The sequence below is a fragment of the Eriocheir sinensis genome, chromosome 50 (genome assembly GCF_024679095.1).
Source record: "Eriocheir sinensis breed Jianghai 21 chromosome 50, ASM2467909v1, whole genome shotgun sequence".
Lineage (NCBI taxonomy): Eukaryota > Metazoa > Arthropoda > Malacostraca > Decapoda > Varunidae > Eriocheir > Eriocheir sinensis.
In genome coordinates, this window is record NC_066558.1 from 6,394,054 (window position 1) to 6,415,349 (window position 21,296).

Below are 21,296 nucleotides of genomic sequence, written 5' to 3' on the forward strand. Positions count from 1 at the left end.
AATGAGACGGGGAAGTGTTTTTGGTTACATTTCACCCAGTTAGCCAGCCAGTTAGTCATCTAGTCAGCCATTAGCTAGCCCGACTGTTAATTAAATACGTGACTGGCAGACTTGCAATGAGACAGGAGAATGAAGTGTTTTTGTTGTTAGATTTCAACCGGTTAGCCGTACAGTCCAATGAGAAGACGGAAAACTTGTGAATCATGTCTTTAAATCTGATCAGACAGGAGAACTTGTATTTCCGGATAAAGTTTAGAGTCATTGATACAACCGTCTTCAAGCATAAAGAGTTGCCATGATTTTAGATACAATAGAAAGTCTGTATGTATGTTTGTGTGTTAGTGTGTCTGAGAGAGAGAGAGAGAGAGAGAGAGAGAGAGAGAGAGTTATTAATTTAGTTTCCCCTTTCCCTTCCTGCAGAGTGTCAACAAGAGTGGCGAGCAGAAGGATGCATCCCCAGGCACACGCAACGCTCACTAGGTTGGTAACACTGACTGATGAGCCCGCGGGAACGTTTGTTGACTCGATTCTTTTATTTTATTATTTTTTTTTATGGTTTTCGTCTGGTTTCTTTTTTATTGGTCTTGCCGTTTGCCATTTTCGTTTCTCTTCCTCATCTTAAGTTCTTTTTATTTCACATTTTCTTACTTTATTTTTTTGTTTTTCGTTTTTTGTCTTTATTTCCTGTTTATTTTTTTCATCTTTTTTTTTCCATTATTGTTTTATTGGTGTTTTACTTTTCTTTTTCCTCTTTCCTCATCTTACGTTCTTTTATATTTTTTGCCTTTCGTTTTCTTTCCTCGTCTTTTCCTTTTTTATTTCTCACTTTTTTTGCTTTTTCTTCTAATTTTCTCATCTTTTGACTTCCTATTTTTTTTGTCTCTCTTTCTTCATCTTTTGCCTCTTCCTTCTTTTCATTTCACCTCTTTTGCCCATTTCTTTTTCTTTTCTCATCTTCCTATTTCTTTTGCATTTTTTCCATTTTTTCCTCTTCCTTCTTTTTGGTTCTCACACTTGCAATTTCTTTTTCGTCCAATTCTTTTGTCTTTCTTCTTTCTTCCTCGTTATCTTCTTTTGTTTGTCTCGATATAACTTTCTGCAGTGATCGTATTGTTTTCTTCTTTCTCTTGCTTCTTCTTCTTCTTCTTTTTCTTCTTCTTCTACTTCTTCTTCGTTATTACACCATACTGGTCTTATTGTTTTCTTGCGAGCTGCTTCTCTCCTCTTCTTCTACGTCTTCCTTCTTCTTCTACCTCTTCTCACACTCTTCTTCATTATTTCATTACTCTGATCATATTGTTTTCTTGTGATCTTTTTCTTCTTGTACTTGAGAGAGAGAGAGAGAGAGAGAGAGAGAGAGAGAGAGAGAGAGAGCATCAATAGTTCTAGCAGTGACTAATGTTTTTCGCGTCTACAAGATTTCCAAACTTTTATAATACGTACATTGTTCATTGTTTGCTACTGTTGAGAGAGAGAGAGAGAGAGAGAGAGAGAGAGAGAGAGAGAGAGAGAGAGAGAGAAAATAATATGAGAAACAGAAAAGATAGAAATACAAAAACAGAGAGAGAGAGAGAGAGAGAGAGAGAGAGAGAGAGAGAGAGAGAGAGAGAGAGGGAGAGAGCATCTGGGTCAATCACACCTTAGTTTACACGTTAATTAAGATCCAGGTAGCATTATTACCTCCTAGAGAGAGAGAGAGAGAGAGAGAGAGAGAGAGAGAGAGAGAGAGAGAGAGAGAGAGAGAGAGAGGCAGTGTTACCAAGTTAGAGCCAAGTCTCATCACCGATTGAACGTAAGGAGTAAGGAAACTTTCGAAATTAAGTTTATGAAGTTGTATATGATTTATTACACTTGAGCGGCCATGGAGGAGGAGGAGGAGGAGGAGGACGGAGGAAGAAGAAGAGGAGGAGGAGGAGGGAGAAGAAGAAGAGGAGGAGGAAGTCTTGTGTTTGAAAGTTTTGAGGGATGGCAGCAAGAGTTTTGTAAGGGGAACATTCTTTAACCACTACACAGTTTAGGAATTTAATGAATAACTTGTGGCTGCGAGTTATGATGATGATGATAGTTTTGTATTACTCCTTTTTTTATTTGTATGTTAATTTTTCTATACGTGAATGACTGACTGAAAGCGAGTATAATGTATGAATTCCTTTTTATCCAGCTTTATTAGTATGATGTCTAGAATCCCTTTATTATTTGTGTTTATTTTTATTTACGTATATGAATGATTGACCGTGAATGCGAGTATGTTGACAGTGAGTGATAGTGATTATTACAGGATCTATTTACAAGGTCTTTTCTTCACTTTCTTCTGTTTCTCACGCTTTCCTTTATCCTTTCAATGTCATCTCTATTGTCGTTCCACTTCTTCCCTTATCCTTTCAATGTCACTCATCATCCTTCGTTTCCTTACTTCCAACTCCTTTACTAATCCCTACAATATCACTTCTATATTATTTTCTTCCCTTTCTCATTCCCTTCAACATCATCTTTCTTTCCTTCCCTTTCGTTTCTTCCCAGTCCTTTCTCATTCCCTTCAACATCATCTTTCTTTCCTTCCCTTTCGTTTCTCTCCAGTCCTTTCTCATTCCCTTCAACATCATCTTTCTTTCCTTCCCTTTCGTTTCTCTCCAGTCCTTTCTCATTCCCTTCAATATCGTCTTTCCTCTCCTTTCTTTTCCTTCCCTTTCTTCTCTTCCACTCCTTCCCGAATTCCTTCAATATCACTCATATTTCTGTTCCTTTACTTACTTAATTTTCTTTTCCTTCCATTTCTCTAATCCCTTAAAAAACATCAATTTTCTCCCCTTTTCTTTCCTTCCCAGTCTTTCCCTTATCCCTCTTACATCATTTTTCTTCCTTTTTTTCTTCCCTTACCTTCATTCCTTTTCTTCCCACTTATCCCACAAATCATCACATCCTTTTTCTTCTCTTCCCTGTTCTTCCCATATCCCTGCAACATCACTTACTAACTAATACCAATTGAATACCAACTTACTAGCCAACTAATACTAACTTGCTATATAACTTGCTACAGTAATACCAACACAACATTACTTCTTACTATGCCTTTCCCGTCTCATATACACGGTTTCACATTACATAATCTTTCTATATATAACACCAGAATAATATTTATGCCACCGAATATTATTAATGGAAGACGTAGTATTTCCTAGTTCTGTTTTTTTTTCTTCTCTCCATGTGATTTGTTTTATGTGATTCGTTTTATTGTGGTATTTTTGTAATGGAAGAAGGACACCCACTTAATAACTACCTTCCTTTTGGTTTCGTTTATTCTTGCTGTGGTTGGGGGAGAGACATTCTTTGGCAGATAACTTTTTTAATGGAGAATTTAATGAGGAACTTTTTGAGATTTCTGTAAGTGTTGACATTATCCTGAAATTACAAGAGGGAGGGAGAGGGGAATGTTTGATGATAATGATGATGATGAAGATAGTGATGATGGTGATGAACAAGGATTTGGCCACTGAGATAATTATGATGATGGTAATACTGGATGAGCTGCAAAAGTTTGAGAATGAGATGGTGATGATGATGGTGGTTTAGTGATGAATATTAATGATTTCTTGGCCATGTAGTAGTAAGTTATATAGCAAGTTAGCATTAGTTAGTTAGTAAGTCGGCATTCAATTGGTATTAGTAAGTGTTGTTGAAGGGATATGGGAAGAACAGGGAAGAGAAGAAAGAGAAAGGATGTGATGATTTGAGGGTTTGTGGGATAAGTGGGAAGAAAAGTGATAATGAAGTCTTGGTCACAATAATGCTGGTGGAGATGGTGAAGTGCTGGTGATTATGGTGAATAGCCTACTGATGGTGGCTGTGGCAAAGGTGATAATGAAGATGCTGGTGATGACAATGGTGAATAGTGATTTCTTGGCCACTGATGATTCTGATAGTGATAATAATGATCATGATTGGTGACTACTTGGCCATACTTATAATGGTGTCCTTCTTCCATTACATAAATACCGCAATAAAACGAATCACATCAAACAAATCACATTAAAAGAAGAAAAAAAAACAGCACTAGGAAATACTATGTTGCCCATTAATAATATTCGGTGGCATTAGATTAGGTTAGTTAGATGGTGATGATGATAGTGATGGTTATTTTTTTAGCCATTTCAGAATAAGTACACTTTAATTAAACCCCTCCAGCAAAGAACTTTAAACCTTGAACAAGAGATTAAAAGATGATACAAAATGACACTCTTAATTAAGTAAACTCAAAATATACATTACCTGGTTTCAAAGTGCTCCCTTAAACCCATCCTGCAAAAAAAAAAAAAAAAAAAAAAAAACTTGAACAAGAGATTAAAAGATGATATAAAATGACACTTAATTAAGTAAACTCAAAATATACATTACCTGTTTTCAAAGTGCTCCCTTAAACCCATCCTGAAAAAAAAAAAAAAAAAAAACCTTGAACAAGAGATTAAAAGATGATATAAAATGACACTCTTAATTAAGTAAACTCAAAATATACATTACCTGTTTTCAAAGTGCTCCCTTAAACCCATCCTGCAAAAAAAAAAAAAAAAAAAAAAAAAAAAAAAAAAAGGAAGCCCCATTTAATCAAGGCAAATAAAAGTTGATACGAATGTAAATAAAATGAGATTAAAGAAAACTATTAACTGATGACTGGTTTTAGTGGTGGATACATTGAATTATGGATGTAAATGAAGGCGGGGGAAGAGGAGGAGGAGGAGGAGAGGAGGGGGATATGATAACTGTATTGATTGCTAGCATATTAATTCATAAGTGTTCCCTCTTGCATAGTAATGAGGGAGGAGGAGGAGGAGGAGTGGGGATTAGAAAGGAATTCATAGTGATTTTATTAGTTGAGAGAGAGAGAGAGAGAGAGAGAGAGAGAGGTTACAAATAATGAAATAACAGAAGAAAACAGATTATTATAAGAAAAAAAATAAAAAGATGATGAAAATGATGAGAGAGAGAGAGAGAGAGAGAGAGAGAGAGAGAGAGAGAGAGAGAGAGAGAGAGAGAGAGAGAGAGAGAGAGAGAGAGAGAATGAAATAACAGAAGAAAACAGATTTTTATAGAAAGCAAAAGAATAAAAAAGAATGCATGAATGAATAGGTATGTAAGAGAGAGAGAGAGAGAGAGAGAGAGAGAGAGAGAGAGAGAGAGAGAGTTAGAAAGAATGAAATAACAGATGAAAACATTATTATAGAAAGCAAAGGAATAAAAAAAGAATGCATGAATGAATATGTAAGAGAGAGAGAGAGAGAGAGAGAGAGAGAGAGAGAGAGAGAGGTTAAAAATAATGAAATAACAGAAGAAAACAGATTATTATAGAAAGCAAAAGAATAAAAAGAATGCATGAATGAATATGAGAGAGAGAGAGAGAGAGAGAGAGAGAGAGAGAGAGAGAGAGAGAGAGAGAGAGAATGAAATAACAGAAGAAAACATTATTATAGAAAGCAAAGGAATAAAAAAAGTGCATGAATGAATAGGTATGTAAGAGAGAGAGAGAGAGAGAGAGAGAGAGAGAGAGAGAGAGAGAGAGAGAATGAAATAACAGAAGAAAACAGATTTTTATAGAAAGCAAAAGAATAAAAAAGAATGCATGAATGAATATGAGAGAGAGAGAGAGAGAGAGAGAGAGAGAGAGAGAGAGAGAGAGAGAGAGAGAGAGAGAGAATGAAATAACAGAAGAAAACATTATTATAGAAAGCAAAGGAATAAAAAAAGTGCATGAATGAATAGGTATGTGAGAGAGAGAGAGAGAGAGAATGAAATAACAGAAGAAAACAGATTTTTATAGAAAGCAAAAGAATAAAAAAGAATGCATGAATGAATATGAGAGAGAGAGAGAGAGAGAGAGAGAGAGAGAGAGAGAGAGAGAGAGAGAGAGAGAGAGAGAGAGAGAGAGAGAGAAAATAATTTGAATGAAAGAAATAATAGAAGAAAGCAGATTAATATAGAAAGTAAAAAAATAAAAAAAAGTGAATGAGCATGAGAGAGAGAGAGAGAGAGAGAGAGAGAGAGAGAGAGAGAGAGAGAGAGAGAGAGAGAGAGAGAGAGAGAGAGAATCAACCTACCCACCCTTAACATGCCCTCAATTTCTTTTTTTTTCCCCCACAGATGAAATTCTCTTAACCTCGTGGATCGCCAAGGCACCAACCCACACACACCACACAACCAAAATTTAGGTGAGTTAACCCTCCGAGCTGACCTTCCCCAACCCAACCCCCATTTTCTTTGACCCACCTGACCACTCTCGCTTGGCAGATGTATATATTAAGTTAGGTCAGGGTAGGTTTGGTCAAGTCAGGTTTTGGTTGAGTCGGGTTTGTGTGGAAAGTTTGTTTGGGTTGAGTTTTGGTTAGTTTTGGGTTGTGAGTGCTTGGTGTAAGCTTGTTGTGGTTTAGTGAAGGTTTAATTTCATGAGGGTTTAGTTAGGTTATATAGGGTTTGGGTAGGTTAGATGAGGTTGGATTTAATCAGGTTAGGTAAGGTTGAGACAGGCTAGGAAAGGTTTAGCTGGGTTTAGTGAGATTAGGTTAGATAAGTCAGGATAGGATAGGTTTGTTTAGCTGGGTTTAGGTTAGGTTAGATTAGGTTAGGATAGGTTTGGTCAGGTTTAGGTTATGTTAGGTAATGTTAAATAGGTTAGGATAGGTTGAGTAGGTTTATCTGGATTTAGGTTTTGATAGGATAGGCTTGGTTAAGTTTAGCTGGGTTTAGGTTAGGTTAGATTAGGTTTAGGTAGGTTAGGATAGGTTTGGTCAGGTTTAGGTTGGTTTAATCATGTTAGGTAAGGTTTAAATAGGTTAGGACAGGTTGGGTTAAGTTTAGCTAGGCTTAGGTTAGGTTAGATTAGGTTTGGATAGGTTAGGGTAGGTTTGGTCAGGATTAGGTTGGTTTAATTAGGTTAGGTAAGGTTAAATAGGTTAGGATAGGTTGGGCTAGGTTTAACTGGGCTTAGGTTTGGTTAGATAAGGTTTTGATAGGATAGGTTGGGTCAAGTGTAGCTAGGTTTAGTTAGGTTAGGTTAGGTTAAGTTGTAGGTTTAATTAGGTTTTGGATGGGTTTAGTTAGGTTTGGTTTTGTTACTTGGCTTAATTGGGTTAGAATATGCTTGTAGGGGTGGTAAGGTGGAAGATCAGTAGTTTTAAGTGAAGTTTTATAAGAATAAGAGTGATTTACATTATTATTTTTTTATCTGCATGTGTGTGTGTGTGTGTGTGTGTGTGTGTGTGTGTGTGTGTGTGTGTGTGTGTGTGTGTGTTGAAAGTAACGAGCCGTAATATAAATTTAAAGACAGAATGCATACTGTCTTGTTTATGTTAATGGCAGTCATGCTTCAAGGGTGTTTCCAATAATATAGAAAGCACTTTATAAATACAGTTTGATACATCATTATTGTTTATTACTGTTATTTATTGTGGAAGTGTTCTTATTACACTAAATGCAGAAAAAAGATGTAATAAATATGAATTCAGATCAAGTAAAAGCAAACAAATTTATAAGCAGACAAGAGAAGAAATATATAAATGCGATACAAGAAAAGAGAAAATTGATACTTAAATGAATAAATAAGAAAAAATGGCTAAACAGTTGAGTTGTATATACAGAAAAAAAGTAAATCTAAAGAAACGAAAAATATATGAAGGCCTATTTCCAGATTTTTATGCTCTTGAGTCATTTCTATTATTGTAAAAAAAATACATGAGGGAATAAATGGTTAAGTGGAATAAATATATTACTAAACCATCGAATTAAACATATAGAAAAAAACAAGTAATATTACCAACAAGAAAAAAAATATCTACCGGCTACAATAAACAGATTTCCTAAACAACCAAAAACAAATAACAAAACAATTAAAAAAACATATCAAATAAAAAGCAAATCAATTATAAAAAAAACCTAAAAAAGATCTAAAAAAAAAACAAATATATGAAGGCCTATTACTGTAAAAATAAAAAAATAAAAAAATACATGAGGGAATAAATAGTTGAGTCCAATAAATATATTACTAAACCATCAAATTAAACATATAGAAAAAAAAACAAGTAATATTACCAACAACAAAAAAATCCCTTCCAGCCACAATAAACAGATTACCAAAACAACCAAAAACAAACAAGAAAACAATCAAATTAAACATATCAAATAAAAACCAAATCAATTATATAAAAAAAAAACACCCAAATCTCTTCAAGCCTCTGAGTCTCCGTCACCCAGCCCCCATTTTTTTTTCTCCCCTTTTCTCCATAAATATTCCGTCTTGAGGCTTCCACTCTGGCCGAGACTGATATTGATTATTATGCCGCCGCTGCTGGTGCTGTCGACGTTCCTTTTCGCTCTTGCCCGACAGTAACAAGTTCTCGGAAACCTGTGTGTGTGTGTGTGTGTGTGTGAGAGAGAGAGAGAGAGAGAGAGAGAGAGAGAGAGAGAGAGAGAGAGAGAGAGCATGTAGGTGTTGATTTTAGGTGTGGATTTACCTGCGTTTGTGTGAGTGTGTGTGTGTGTGTGAGAGAGAGAGAGAGAGAGAGAGAGAGAGAGAGAGAGAGAGAGAGAGAGGGAGAGGGGTGAATAGATAGATAAACAGGTTAGTAGATACAGAGACAGGTAGATGAATATGGAAGTAAATACGTAACAGGTAGATGAAAGTGAAAGGTCAAGGTGAGATCATTCTTAATTGATATGCAGGATGAGAGAGAGAGAGAGAGAGAGAGAGAGAGAGAGAGAGAGAGAGAGAGAGAGAGAGAGAGAGAGAGAGAGAGAGAGAGAGAGAGAGAGAAGGCCACTCAGGTAGATAGATAGACAGATAGATAGATAAAGTAGATAGCATTCAATATAGGAGGCTTTTTCTTCTATTATACAATTGGGGAAACGCAGATACATATATAGATAGAAAGAAAAATATCAAGTTAACATAGTATTCTTTTCCTCTCCTCTCCTCTTCTATACAGCACTTGAAGGACAGATAAATAGATAGATAGATAGATAGAGAGTTTAATAAATGTAGATGAGTTAAAAAGAGGTAATATTTAACACACCATTCTTTCTCCTATATCTCACATCCATTGGTCTTCTTTAATATAGCATTCCAAAACAAATACAGTTAGATTAAGGGGGTCACCATTTATATTATAGGTGGACAGACACAGAGATAGATAGATAGAACACTTAAGCAAACAGACAAGTAGTGATAGCCAGATAGACATTGATAGATAGGCAGAGAGACAGATAGATCGATACATATATAGATAGATGAATAGACAGAGACAAGATAGATAGTTTAACCAGATAGATAGAGACAGACAGACAGAATGATTGATACATATGTAGATAGATGAATAGACAGCAAGATAGATAGTTTAACCAGATAGATAGATAGGTAGAACTCTCCTGACATTGATGGATTGATAGATAGAGAGATGGGAAGTGTGGATAGATGGGGGAGGAGAAAGTGGTTGTATGGAGAGCTAGATTAATGGTCCAAAGGTGTGTGGGTGGCAGGTAATAGCTGTGTCTTGAATAAATAAATGGACGTTGTGTGTGTGTGTGAGAGAGAGAGAGAGAGAGAGAGAGAGAGAGAGAGAGAGAGAGAGAGAGAGAGAGAGAGAGAGAGAGAGAGAGAGAACTTATTTTTTAGTATATTATTTTCTTGGTTTTTGTGGTTAGATGTTTGTGTGGTAGTAGTAGTAGTAGGACCATTCTAGTTCATTGTAAGTTAAGTGAATATTTAATAATAAGATTGTGGTAGTAGTAGTAGTAGTAGTAGGACCATTCTAGTTAATTGTAAGTTAAGGGAATAGTTAATAATAAGATTGTGATAGATAGTGGCAGATAGTAGTAGTAGTAGTAGTAGTAGTATGGGACATGGCCAGTAGCAGCAGATGTATTTAGGCAGTGAAATAGTAGGTAGTTGTGGTTCAGTCCGTTTCATTCCGTCTGTCCACACGCAAACATAGATGTGGCACCTGCGCATTTGGTAGTTCGTGATTGTGTGAAGATCAACTTAATATTTTCACTGATACATTTGAATGTTCGTGTATACAAAAAAAGCATCATGTCTTTTTATATGAACTGCAAACGTGCCAATTTGCAACAATAATCTACCATACAAACACACGAAAGAATAATTTGGATATCAAACAGTATAGTCTGATCATACTCGAACGATTCATAGCCTTTCAGATACTCATATACTCATTCAGGTACATAGTGTGACGTCCGTCTCTGCAAGTGTTTATACATAAGTAATTTTGATGTGTTGCATGTAAACAGCACGTGTAGCCTAATATTCTAAATAGCCTATCATCGCATTCAACAGTTATTATTTATTATTCCATGCTATTTCGATTAATAATCATAATTTACATGCAGTAAATTATTAAGATATCATTTACATGCGCTTGCAGAGCCAGATATTTTTTATTATATACCTGAAATGAGCTATCAATCAATGAATTTGAAAACCAAAGATCGTTCGAGCATGATGTGACTATGTTATTTGATACAAGCAGTTGTTTTTTGTATACATAAACATTCAAATATATTATTGAAAAATAAGTTTGAATGTCAATTACAACAGTTGATTTTCACGTATTCACGAACTAGAAATGCGCAGGTGCCACATCCATCAAAATTCCCGCTTTGTTGGTGGACGATGAAACGAAATACTTTAGTATAGTCTGTTTGATTCCATCTACTCACCAACAAAGCGGAAATTTTGATGGATGTGGCACCTGTGCATTTCTAGTTCGTGAATGCCCTTAAATCAACTGTTGCAATAGACATTCAAGCTTATTTTTCAATAATATATTTGAATGTTTATGTATACAAAAAACAACTCAGTCGTTTGCATCGATAATCTAACACACAAGCACACGAAAATACAAGCTTGTATCAAATAACATAGTCACATCATGCTCGAACGATCTATAATTTTTCAAATTCTTTGGTTGATAGCTCATTTCAGGTATATTAAAAGACATTTGGCTCTGCAAGTGCAAATAAAGGGAATCTTAATAATTTACTGCATGTAAATAACGATTAATAATGGAAATAACATGATATAGCAAATAATAACTGTCGAATGTGATGCTAGAGTATTTCAAATATTAGGCTACCCATGTTATTTACATGCAACATCAAAATTCCTTATGTATAGACACTTGCAGAGTCGGATGTCACTTTATGTATACCTGAATGAGATAAAATATGGGTATCTGAAAGGCTGTAGATCGTTCGAGTATGATAAGACTATACTGTTCAATATACAAGTTGTTCCTTCGTGTGCTTGTATGGTATATTATCGCTGCAAATCTTCTGTTTGCAGTTCATATACGATGGCTTGATTTTTTTTTTTGTATACACAAAGATTCAAATATATCACTGATAATACAAAGTTGATCTTCACGCAATCACGAACTAACAATGCGCAGGTGCCACATCTACGTTCGCGAGTGGACAGACGGAATTAAATGGACAATAGTAGTAGTAGTAATAGCAGAAGGTTGGGTTATCGTAGCAGGAATCAAGTTTGCAGCAGTAGCAGAGGGAGTGTTGTAGCAGAAGTAAAGGTTGTAGCAGGAACAGGCAGAAGGGGTGTGTTGTAGTAGTAGTACCAGGCAGAGAGGTGTGTTGCTGTAGTAGTCCCAGCAGGCAGGGTTGTAGCAGTAGCAGGTGTGTAGCAGTAGTAGTGTAGGGACGTAGGGTTGTTGTAGTAGTCCCAGTAGGCAGGGTTGTAGCAGTAGTAGTGTAGGGACGTAGGGTTGTTGTAGTAGTCCCAGTAGGCAGGGTTGTAGCAGTAGTAGTGTAGGGACGTAGGGTTGTTGTAGTAGTCCCAGTAGGCAGGGTTGTAGCAGTAGCAGGTGTGTAGTAGTAGTAGTGTGGGCGTGGCAGGTGCAAGCGGGTGTGTTGTTGCCCCCCCGACACACAACACACCCGCTGAGTGCCTGCTGTGCCGCTGTGTTGCTGCATGAGTGCCGTGCCTTCCCCACGCCAGCGCTGTGTAGGCCATGATGGATCAGTACCGAGGGCCGCGCTGTGTTCCAGGTCGGGGCGTCCTCACAGCGGGGTGCATGGACAAGCCCCCGGGTGTAGTCGGGGCCGACCGCCAGTTCCCAGTGCCCCAGACCGTCCCTGCCTCCATGCTGGCCTCAAACAAGCGGCCGCGGCTGGACAACATCCGGCCGCCAATACCCAACGGGCCGGGCATGCACGCGCGGCCCCTGGTGGCCCTCCTGGATGGCCGCGACTGTGCCATAGAGATGCCCATCCTCAAGGACGTGGCCACCGTGGCGTTCTGCGATGCCCAGTCCACCTCGGAGATACATGAGAAGGTGAGGGCATGGTGATCTTGTTCTTGTTGTTTGTTTTTGTTCTGTTGATTCTTCTTTTTCTGATTTTCATTTTCTTCTTCAGGTTCTGCATTATCTTTCTTTTTGTTATTTTTCCTTTGATTTATTATTTTCCTCATTGCTTTTTTTCTTTGTCTTCTTTTTTCTTTTCTTTATCCTTTTTCTCTCTTTCTTATTGCCCTTCTTTTTCTTCTTCCCCTTTTTTCTTTGCTTTTTCTTTCTCTTTTCCTTTTTTCTTCCTTTTCTTCTTTGTTGCTTGTTTGCTGTCATTGTTATTTTGGTTCTTTCTTCAATATTATCCTTCTATAAATTCCTTTTTATCCTCTTCTACTTTATTTTTCTTCCTTTTTGTCTTTTATTTTTTTGTTAGTTATAATTATCGTCTCATGTCTTCTTATGCTCTTTCTCCGTCTCTAAGCCTATTATCAGTGCTTTTTACTTTAAGTCCTAATTTATTGCTTCTTATACACAATTACCAGATTTTGTTCTTATGTTATTATTTTCTTGTCAATCTTTATTGTGATATGTCTATTGTCCTCATTATTATTATTTATTTATCTATTTATTTATTCGTTTACTTTCACGTAGTTTTCAGCCTCCAATTGTTTGTTTATCTTTTCTTTTTGTTTGTTTTGCTCTTCACACCTTTGTTTACTTACCTGTTTGTTTACCTGTGTACCCTCATTAACCTTGCTCATTAACCTTAACACTCCCTCTCTTCAAAAACACACATACACAAAATATGAATAAATAAATAAATTAATGTAGTGCAGCTGACTTGCATGATGGACGAGCCTCCCATAACTCACTCTGCCAGGGGAGGGGGGGGGGTACCTCTTTGACCGACTGGGAAAGGAGTGGCTCTCCCGGCTCGCTGGTCGCTGGTTCGATCCCCGGCGCCGGCAAAACCTTTCCTTGTCTGGATTAATTTCTTGTGTGTTTCGTTACATGCAGAGGTCGTGTGGGAGTGTAGAAAAGAGTAAAAATTCTGGCATTTCACTGGTGGCAAGGCGGTGGCATCCTCTCCTGTGATTCAGTTGTCACCCCGAGAGGGTAAAGGTAGGGTGATGGCCCATGCTCTCCGAAAGTTCATGGAAAATGGAAAATCTCAACACAGAAATTAATCTAAATAGGAATGGGGAGCCGTGTAGTGCAGCTGACTTTCCTGATGGGCGAGCCTCCCATAATTCCCTTTGCCAGGGGGGTACCTCTTTGGCCGACTGGTTAAGGAGTGGCTCTCCCATCTCGCTGGTCATGGGTTCGATCCCCGGCGCCAGCAAAACCATTCCTTGTCTGGATTAATTTCTCGTGTGTTTTGACTTTCGTTACACGCAGAGGTCGTGAGGGAGTGTAGTAAAGAGAAAATTCTGGCGTTTCACAAATATGAATAAGATAAATAATAAAAAGAATTAACCCGGTAGCTGCGGGGATCATGTTTCTTAAAGGCCTCTCTAAGCGAAATAATGAAGAAAAAAAATCATCACTCATGCAAACCATTTCATAATATATATCAACGCCGCGTTTGTGATCAGTTTATGCATCATCAATTTTGGGGGGTTTATATCATGGCACAAATTTGGCCCATCGCTGCTACACGGTAAAGCCACAAATTTGGCCTGTCGCTGCTACACGGTAAAGCCACAAATTTGGGCCGTCGATGCTCCACGGTAAAGCCAGAAATTTGGCCCGTCGATGCTACACGGTAAAGCCACAAATTTGGCCTGTCGCTGCTACACGGTAAAGCCACAAATTTGGCCCGTCGCTGCTACACGGTAAAGCCGCAGATTTGGTCTGTGACTTCTACACGGTAAAGCCACAAATTTGGCCCGTCGCTGCTACACGGTAAAGCCACAAATTTGGCCCGTCGCTGCTACACGGGAAAGCCACAAATTTGGTCTGTCGCTGCTACACGGTAAAGCCACAAATTTGGCCCGTCGCTGCTACACGGTAAAGCCACAAATTTGGCCCGCCGCCGCTACCGGGTTAAAGGTCAAAGTTTTTATTAATCATCGACAAAAGAACGAAAAATCAAACCACACACACACACACAAAACCCGGAAGAGCACTCAAGTTCCCGTCGCTTGTAGCCGCGGCCTGTATTGACTCGCCTCGCCTATACACCCGATGCTCTTGTGATCCTCTCGGGAAGTTGGGCTCAAGTTTCCGACCCTCTACAAAAGTTTTACAGGCCCTTTTTTTTTCCTTTCTTTCTTTCTTCCCGCTGGCTTTTATTTCCCTACTCCTCCCCTCCTGGTTCTCTCTCTCCCTCTATTCCTCCTCCCTTTTTTTTTTTTTCTCTGTATTTCTCCTCCTCCTCTTCTTCCTGCTTTCTCTCTCCCTATTTCCCCTCTGTATTCTTCTCCTTCTCCTTGTTTCTCTCTCAATCTCTTTCCATCTGTATTCCTCCTCCTTTCTCCGCCTTTCTATTCCTCCTCCCCCTCCTCCTGTTTCTCTCTCCCTCTCTCCTCTATTCCTCCTCCTCCTCCTCCTCCTCCTCCTCATTCCCATCTCTTGCCCTTCCCCTCCCTCCCTAACTCTTTCTTCCCTTGAGTTGGTTGTTCCCTTGCCTCCCCATCACAAGTTTTCTCTCAGTTATCAAAAGTTTCTCTCTCTCTCTCTCTCTCTCTCTCTCTCTCTCTCATCTTTTATTCTTGGCGTGTTCGGTTCATCCCTTTCTTTTTTTTTCTTCTTTTTTTTCTTTGTTTGTGTGTATTTTCATTTCCTGCCTGCACCCCTTGCTCTTTTTTTTTGCGTTGTGATATCTCTCTCTCTCTCTCTCTCTCTCTCTCTCTCTCTCTCTCTCTCGTGCGTCGCCATCTTTTCCTCTTCCTATCGTTCTTTCTTTCTTCTTTCTCTCGTTTTCTATCATATTGCCTTGCCAGCTCCGTTTTCTTTCTCTCTTTCTTTATTTTATCTACCTCCTCCCTCCTCTCTCCTTTTTGTGTGATCTCTTTTCTTTGTTTTATTATATTTTCTTGCATTCCATTTTACTTCGTTTTTATCATCTTTCTTCTTCTCTTCTTCTTTCTCACTTTTTTCTCCGGTCATGTTCTTTTGTTTGTATTTTTGACCTTTCTTATTTTTATCTTCATCTCTTTATTTTTGTTTTTTTTTGTGTATATTCATGTAGGTTATTCATTATCACTTTTTGCATAATTACAATCAGGTATATGTCTTAATTAGTCCTCATTTTCATGCTTATATATAGTTTACATGCGTTTACTTTCCGTATAGACACACTAGGGTAAATTTGCCTGATATTTACCTTAGGGGGCCACGGGAAGGGTCAGTTTACCAATGCTTAAAACTGGTAGCCTAAAATATATGATCAATAATATAAATTGATGTTCTATTTTATTTCCATCTATCATTATTGCTACATCTATTCTCACCTATTCACTCCACTCATTAACCCCATATTTAAATGCTAACTCATGCTAAATCATAATCTTAAGGCCGAGTCACACATATGCGGATTGAATTTTGGCGGTTCCGTGCGGACTGTTACGGATAGTGGGGGATTATGGCGGAATGGCTATACGGTTCATTGCGATAGCTATCCGGAATGAACCGTATCGCTGAACCGCGTATGTGTGACATACGTTTTCATGCGGATAGCTATTCGCGATGAACCGTATCGCTGAACCGCGTGTGTGAGACTCGGCCCCTACATAATGTTTAGTATTTAAGCTCTAGTTTATTCTGCAAGCCCTTAACCAATGATGCCAGATTATCGTATTCACCACATTGTGTTTCCCAGTTTTTGACACTTAAATATTGCAAAACGACATCAATAATTAACCATTTCAACGATAATTATTAATGAATCTCGTTATTGGGGTGCAGGAGACAGTTTATGGGTCGAAAATGTGTAAATAGAGGACGCTTTGTACGATAATCTGGCAACTCTGCCCTTAACCTTTTGTCTCTTATCCTCTTTTGTTTTTAGCCCTCCCCTTGAAGTAATGTGTTTATTGCTACGACTGCCTGATCCCATATATAAACGTTTTTTTCATGCTAAATCATAACCTTACATAATGTTTTGTATCTGGGTACCAGTTTATCATGAGACATTAGATGAGGATATGATTTAGTGAACAAGTTGTATTTAGATATAAGACAAGAAATTCACACCCATATATCTAATAGTTCAAGGGGAGGGGTAAAAAAAGGGTATTTAAAAAGAGAAAAGGTTATGGGGTAGTAGAATAAATTAGTGTTGAGATTATGAAACATTATGAGGTTATGATTTGGTGAAGAAGTTGTATTTAGATATAAGACAAGAAATTCACACCCATATATCCAATTGTTCAAAGGGAGGGGTAAAAAAAGGGGCATTTAAAGAGAGAAAAGGTTATGGGGTAGTAGAATAAATTAGTGTTGAGATTATGAAACATTATGAGCTTATGATTTGGTGAGGAAGTTGTATTTAGATATAAGACAGTCACATCCATACCTTTTGTCTCTTTAACCCTTTCACTTTCCCCAGTCCCTATTTCCTTTTCCTCTCTTCACTCATCGCCTCCCGTTTCACATCCCTCCTCTACTTCTTCACTCCCTTCCGTTCCTTCTTCTTCATCATCACCAACTTCACCTATCCCTTTTAAATGTCCTCTTTTCCCCCTCTCTCCTTGAAGTATTGAATGTATGGCTATGATTGTTTTATCCCTTAACTAATACAACTTAATGCAAAATCATAACCTTACATAATGTTTTAAGTGCTAGTTTATTCTGCAACCCCTTAACCTTTTGTCTCTTTAAATGTCCCTTTTTCAGCCCTCCCCTTGAACTAATGTGTGACTGCCTGATTCAATATTTAAACTTTTTTTCATGCCAAACCATAACCTTACCTTACATTTTGGATTTAAGCGCTAGTTTACCCCACCACCCCTTAACCTTTTCTCTCTTTAACCCGGTAGCAGCGGGGATCATGTTTCTTAAAGGCCCCTCTAAGCGAGAATAATGAGAAAAAATCATCACTCACGCAAACCATTTCATAATATATATCAACGCATTTGTGATCAGTTTATGCATCATTTATTTTTGGGGGTTTATGTCATGGCACAAATTTGGCCCGTCGCTGCTACCGGGTTAAATGCCCCAATTTTCACCCCTTCCCTTGAATTATTAGATGTATGGGTGTGATTGTCTTATATCTAAATACAACTTCTTCACTAAATCATAACCTCATAATGTTTCATAATCTCAACACTTAATTTATTCTACCACCCCTTAACTTTTTATCTCTTTAAATGTCCCTTTTTTCACCCTTCTCCTTGACCTATTGGATGTATGGGTGCGATTGTCTTATATCTAAATACAACTTCTTCACCAAATCATAACCTAATGTCTCATAATGTCAACACTAATTTATTCTACCCCCCCTTAACTTTTTCTCTCTTTAAATGTCCCTTCTTCACCCCTCCCCTTGAACTATTGGATGTATGGATGTGGCTGTCTTATATCTAAATACAACTTCTTCACCAAACTCTAACTTCATCTAATGTTTCATAATCTCAACACTTATTTATTCTACCCCCCTTAACCTTTTCTCTCTTTAAATGTCCTTTTTTTTTCCCTTTCCCCGTGAACTATTGGATGTATGGGTGTGACTGTCTTATATCTAAATACAACTTCTTCTCCAAATCATAACCTCTTGTGTCTCATAATCTCAACACTTATTTAATCTACCACCCCTTAACTTTTTCTCTCTTTAAATGCCCCATCTTCACCCCTCCCCTTGAACTATTGGATGTATGGGTGTGATTGTCTTATATCTAAATACAACTTCTTCTCCAAATCATAACCTCGTGTCTCATAATCTCAACACTTATTTAATCTACCACCCCTTAACTTTTTCTCTCTTTAAATGTCCTTTTTTTTCCCCTTTCCCCTTGAACTATTGGATGTATGGGTGCGATTGTCTTCTATCTAAATACAACTTCTTCACCAAATCATAACCTCATAATGTCTCATAATCTCAACACTAATTTATTCTACCACCCCTTAACCTTTTGTCTCTTTAAATTCCCCTTTTTTAACCCCTCCTCTTGAACTATTGGATGTATGGGTGTGATTGGTTTATCCCATATTTTAAGCATACTAAATCTTGACCTTACTAAATGTTCTGTATCTTAACGCAACTTTTTTCAACCACCCTTTAACCTTTTCTCTTATAAATGTTCTTTTTTTTTATACCGTACCCCTTGAACCAGTTTGTGTATATTTATGATTGGCTGATTCTATATTTAAACCATTTTTTTTCATACTAAACCATAACTTTACATTATGTTTTGTATATAAGCATCAATTTATTCTGCCACCCTTAACATTTTTTCTTTCTTAAATATCCCTTTTTTTCCTCCTCTCCCCTTTAAGTAATGTGTTGTTATTTATTATTTTTTTTTACAACAAAGGAGACAGCTCAAGGGCACAAAAACAAGGAAACAATAATAAAAAAAAGCCCGCTGCTCCTATAAAGAATCCAAAGAGGTGGCCGAAAGAGGGGTCAAAATTTATCCCATATTTAAATACCACTTGCACTAAACCCTAACCTCACACAATGTTCTGTTTCTAAGCACCAATTTCTGCTGCAACCCTTTAACTTTTTTGTCTTAAATTGCCCTTTTTTTTTTTTACCTCGAGTGTTATCTTGGTTGTTGTTTTCCCATACTATCTTTTTTTATATATATTTTATTTATTTATTTATTTTTTTACAGCAGAGGAGACAGTGGTGTGTAAAAGGAAAACCACAAATATAGGTTAAAAAAAAAGCCATAGCTACTTACTGCTCCTAACACGCCTAGGTATGTTGTGCTTGGCAGGGGGACTTAAGTGAACAGACTGTACCATACCACTGCATACCATATATTACTACAAACCACATTACTACATACCTACATATCACTTATACTGTACCATGACCTCACATAATAGTCTTTCTCAGTATTATCACATTCACTCCTAACCTAACTTCACACAGTCCCATATCTCGTAATCAAATACCACATCTTCAAACCCATAACCTTAGACCATTGTATGTATTGGTGTGTATTGATGGTGGAGGAAGATATGAGGAGGCTGAACGTCACGAAAGAAATGGCTATGGACCGGCAACAGTGGAGGAGGCTCATATCATATCCCGTCCAACCCCACCATAGGGAAAAAATGGATGTTAAACGATGATGATGATGTGTATTGATGTATTAGTGATGTATTGCTTTATTCCAAATCTAAACACTTCTTATTCAATCTACACCACAACCTCGCGCCACTTTATCTCTACCGTCCCCTAAACTAACTCTTGTGCCGGCAGGTCCTGAACGAGGCGGTGGGCGCGTTGATGTGGCACACCATCACGCTCACCAAGGAGGACCTGGAGAAGTTCAAGGCGCTCAAGGTCATTGTGCGCATCGGCAGCGGCATAGACAATGTAGACGTCAAGGTGAGAGAGGGGATACTTACCTGATTTTATATTTATTTATTCATTTATTTATTTATTTTACAGCAAGGGAGGCAAAAAACTAAGAACAACAAAAGGTGCCCGCTATACGCTACCCCAAACAAATAAGAATGAGAGACCCCACTTATTCTTTTGTTTACTCTACTATTCCTGTTTCTCTATGCCTTAACCCATCCACTGTGATTGGCACGGATTTGGCCTTCACTGGTAGCCTGGTAACATACACTCCCAGGTCTTTCTCTGCCTCTGTGGTGGATAGTGGAGTGTTTCCCATGTGGTATTGGTATGCTGGATATCCCTTCACTGGTAGCCTGGTAACATACACTCCCAGGTCTTTCTCTGCCTGTGTGGTGGATAGTGAAGTGTTTAACATGTGGTATTGGTATGCTGGATATCCCTTCACTGGTAGCCTGGTAACACACACGCCCAGGTCTTTCTCTGCCTCTGTGGTGGATAGTGGAGTGTTTCCCATGTGGTATTGGTGTGCTGGATATCCCTTCACTGGTAGCCTGGTAACATACACTCCCAGGTCTTTCTCTGCCTCTGTGGTGGATAGTGGAGTGTTTCCCATGTGGTATTGGTATACTGGATATCCCTTCACTGGTAGCCTGGTAACATACACTCCCAGGTCTTTCTCTGCCTGTGTGGTGGATAGTGGAGTGTTTCCCATGTGGTATTGGTATGCTGGATATCCTTCATTGGTAGCCCTGTAACATACCTCCCAGGGTGGATAGTGAGTGTTTCCATGTGGTATTTGTGTGCTGGATATCCTTCACTGGTAGCTAACCTTATACACTCCCAGGTCTTTCTCTGCCTGTGTGGTGGATAGTGGAGTGTTTCCCATGTGGTATTGGTATGCTGGATATCCCTTCATTGGTAGCCTGGTAACATACACTCCCAGGTCTTTCTCTGCCTCTGTGGTGGATAGTGGAGTGTTTCCCATGTGATATTTGTGTGCTGGATATCCCTTCACTAGTAGCCATACAATACACCATGGGTCTTTCTCTCTGGTGTGTGGTGATGGTGGAGTTCCCATGTGGTATTGGTATACTGGATATCCCTTCACTGGTAGCCTGGTAACATACACTCCCAGGTCTTTCTCTGCCTCTGTGGTGGATAGTGGAGTGTTTCCCATGTGGTATGCTGGATATCCCTTCACTGGTCCAGGTCTTTCTCTGCCTCTGTGGTGGATAGTGGAGTGTTTCCCATGTGGTATTGGTATGCTGGATATCCCTTCACTGGTAGCCTGGTAACATACACTCCCAGGTCTTTCTCTGCCTCTGTGGTGGATAGTGGAGTGTTTCCCATGTGGTATTGGTATGCTGGATATCCCTTCACTGGTAGTCTGGTAACATACACTCCCAGGTCTTTCTCTGCCTCTGTGGTGGATAGTGGAGTGTTTCCCATGTGGTATTGGTATGCTGGATATCCCCTCCCAAGGTGCAGGACTTTACATTTTTCTTCATTGA

The 21,296-nt window shown here is 38.3% G+C and overlaps 1 protein-coding gene across 10 annotated transcripts in view; it reads left to right on the forward strand.

Moving 5' to 3' along the window:
- LOC126982330 (C-terminal-binding protein-like) overlaps positions 1–21,296 on the forward strand; it is a 72,330-nt gene that overhangs the window by 36,204 nt on the left and 14,830 nt on the right. For 6 of the 10 annotated variants that reach the window (XM_050834326.1, XM_050834323.1, XM_050834327.1 and 3 more), the window contains exons 2-5: positions 421–480; positions 6,130–6,197; positions 12,011–12,347; positions 19,681–19,809. In XM_050834326.1, coding sequence (XP_050690283.1) covers positions 12,024–12,347; positions 19,681–19,809 — 453 coding nt within the window. In that variant the 5' untranslated portion in view covers positions 421–480; positions 6,130–6,197; positions 12,011–12,023. The remainder of the gene's footprint in view (positions 1–420; positions 481–6,129; positions 6,198–12,010; positions 12,348–19,680; positions 19,810–21,296) is intronic. The other 4 variants (XM_050834333.1, XM_050834331.1, XM_050834332.1 and 1 more) reach the window with 2 other exon arrangements.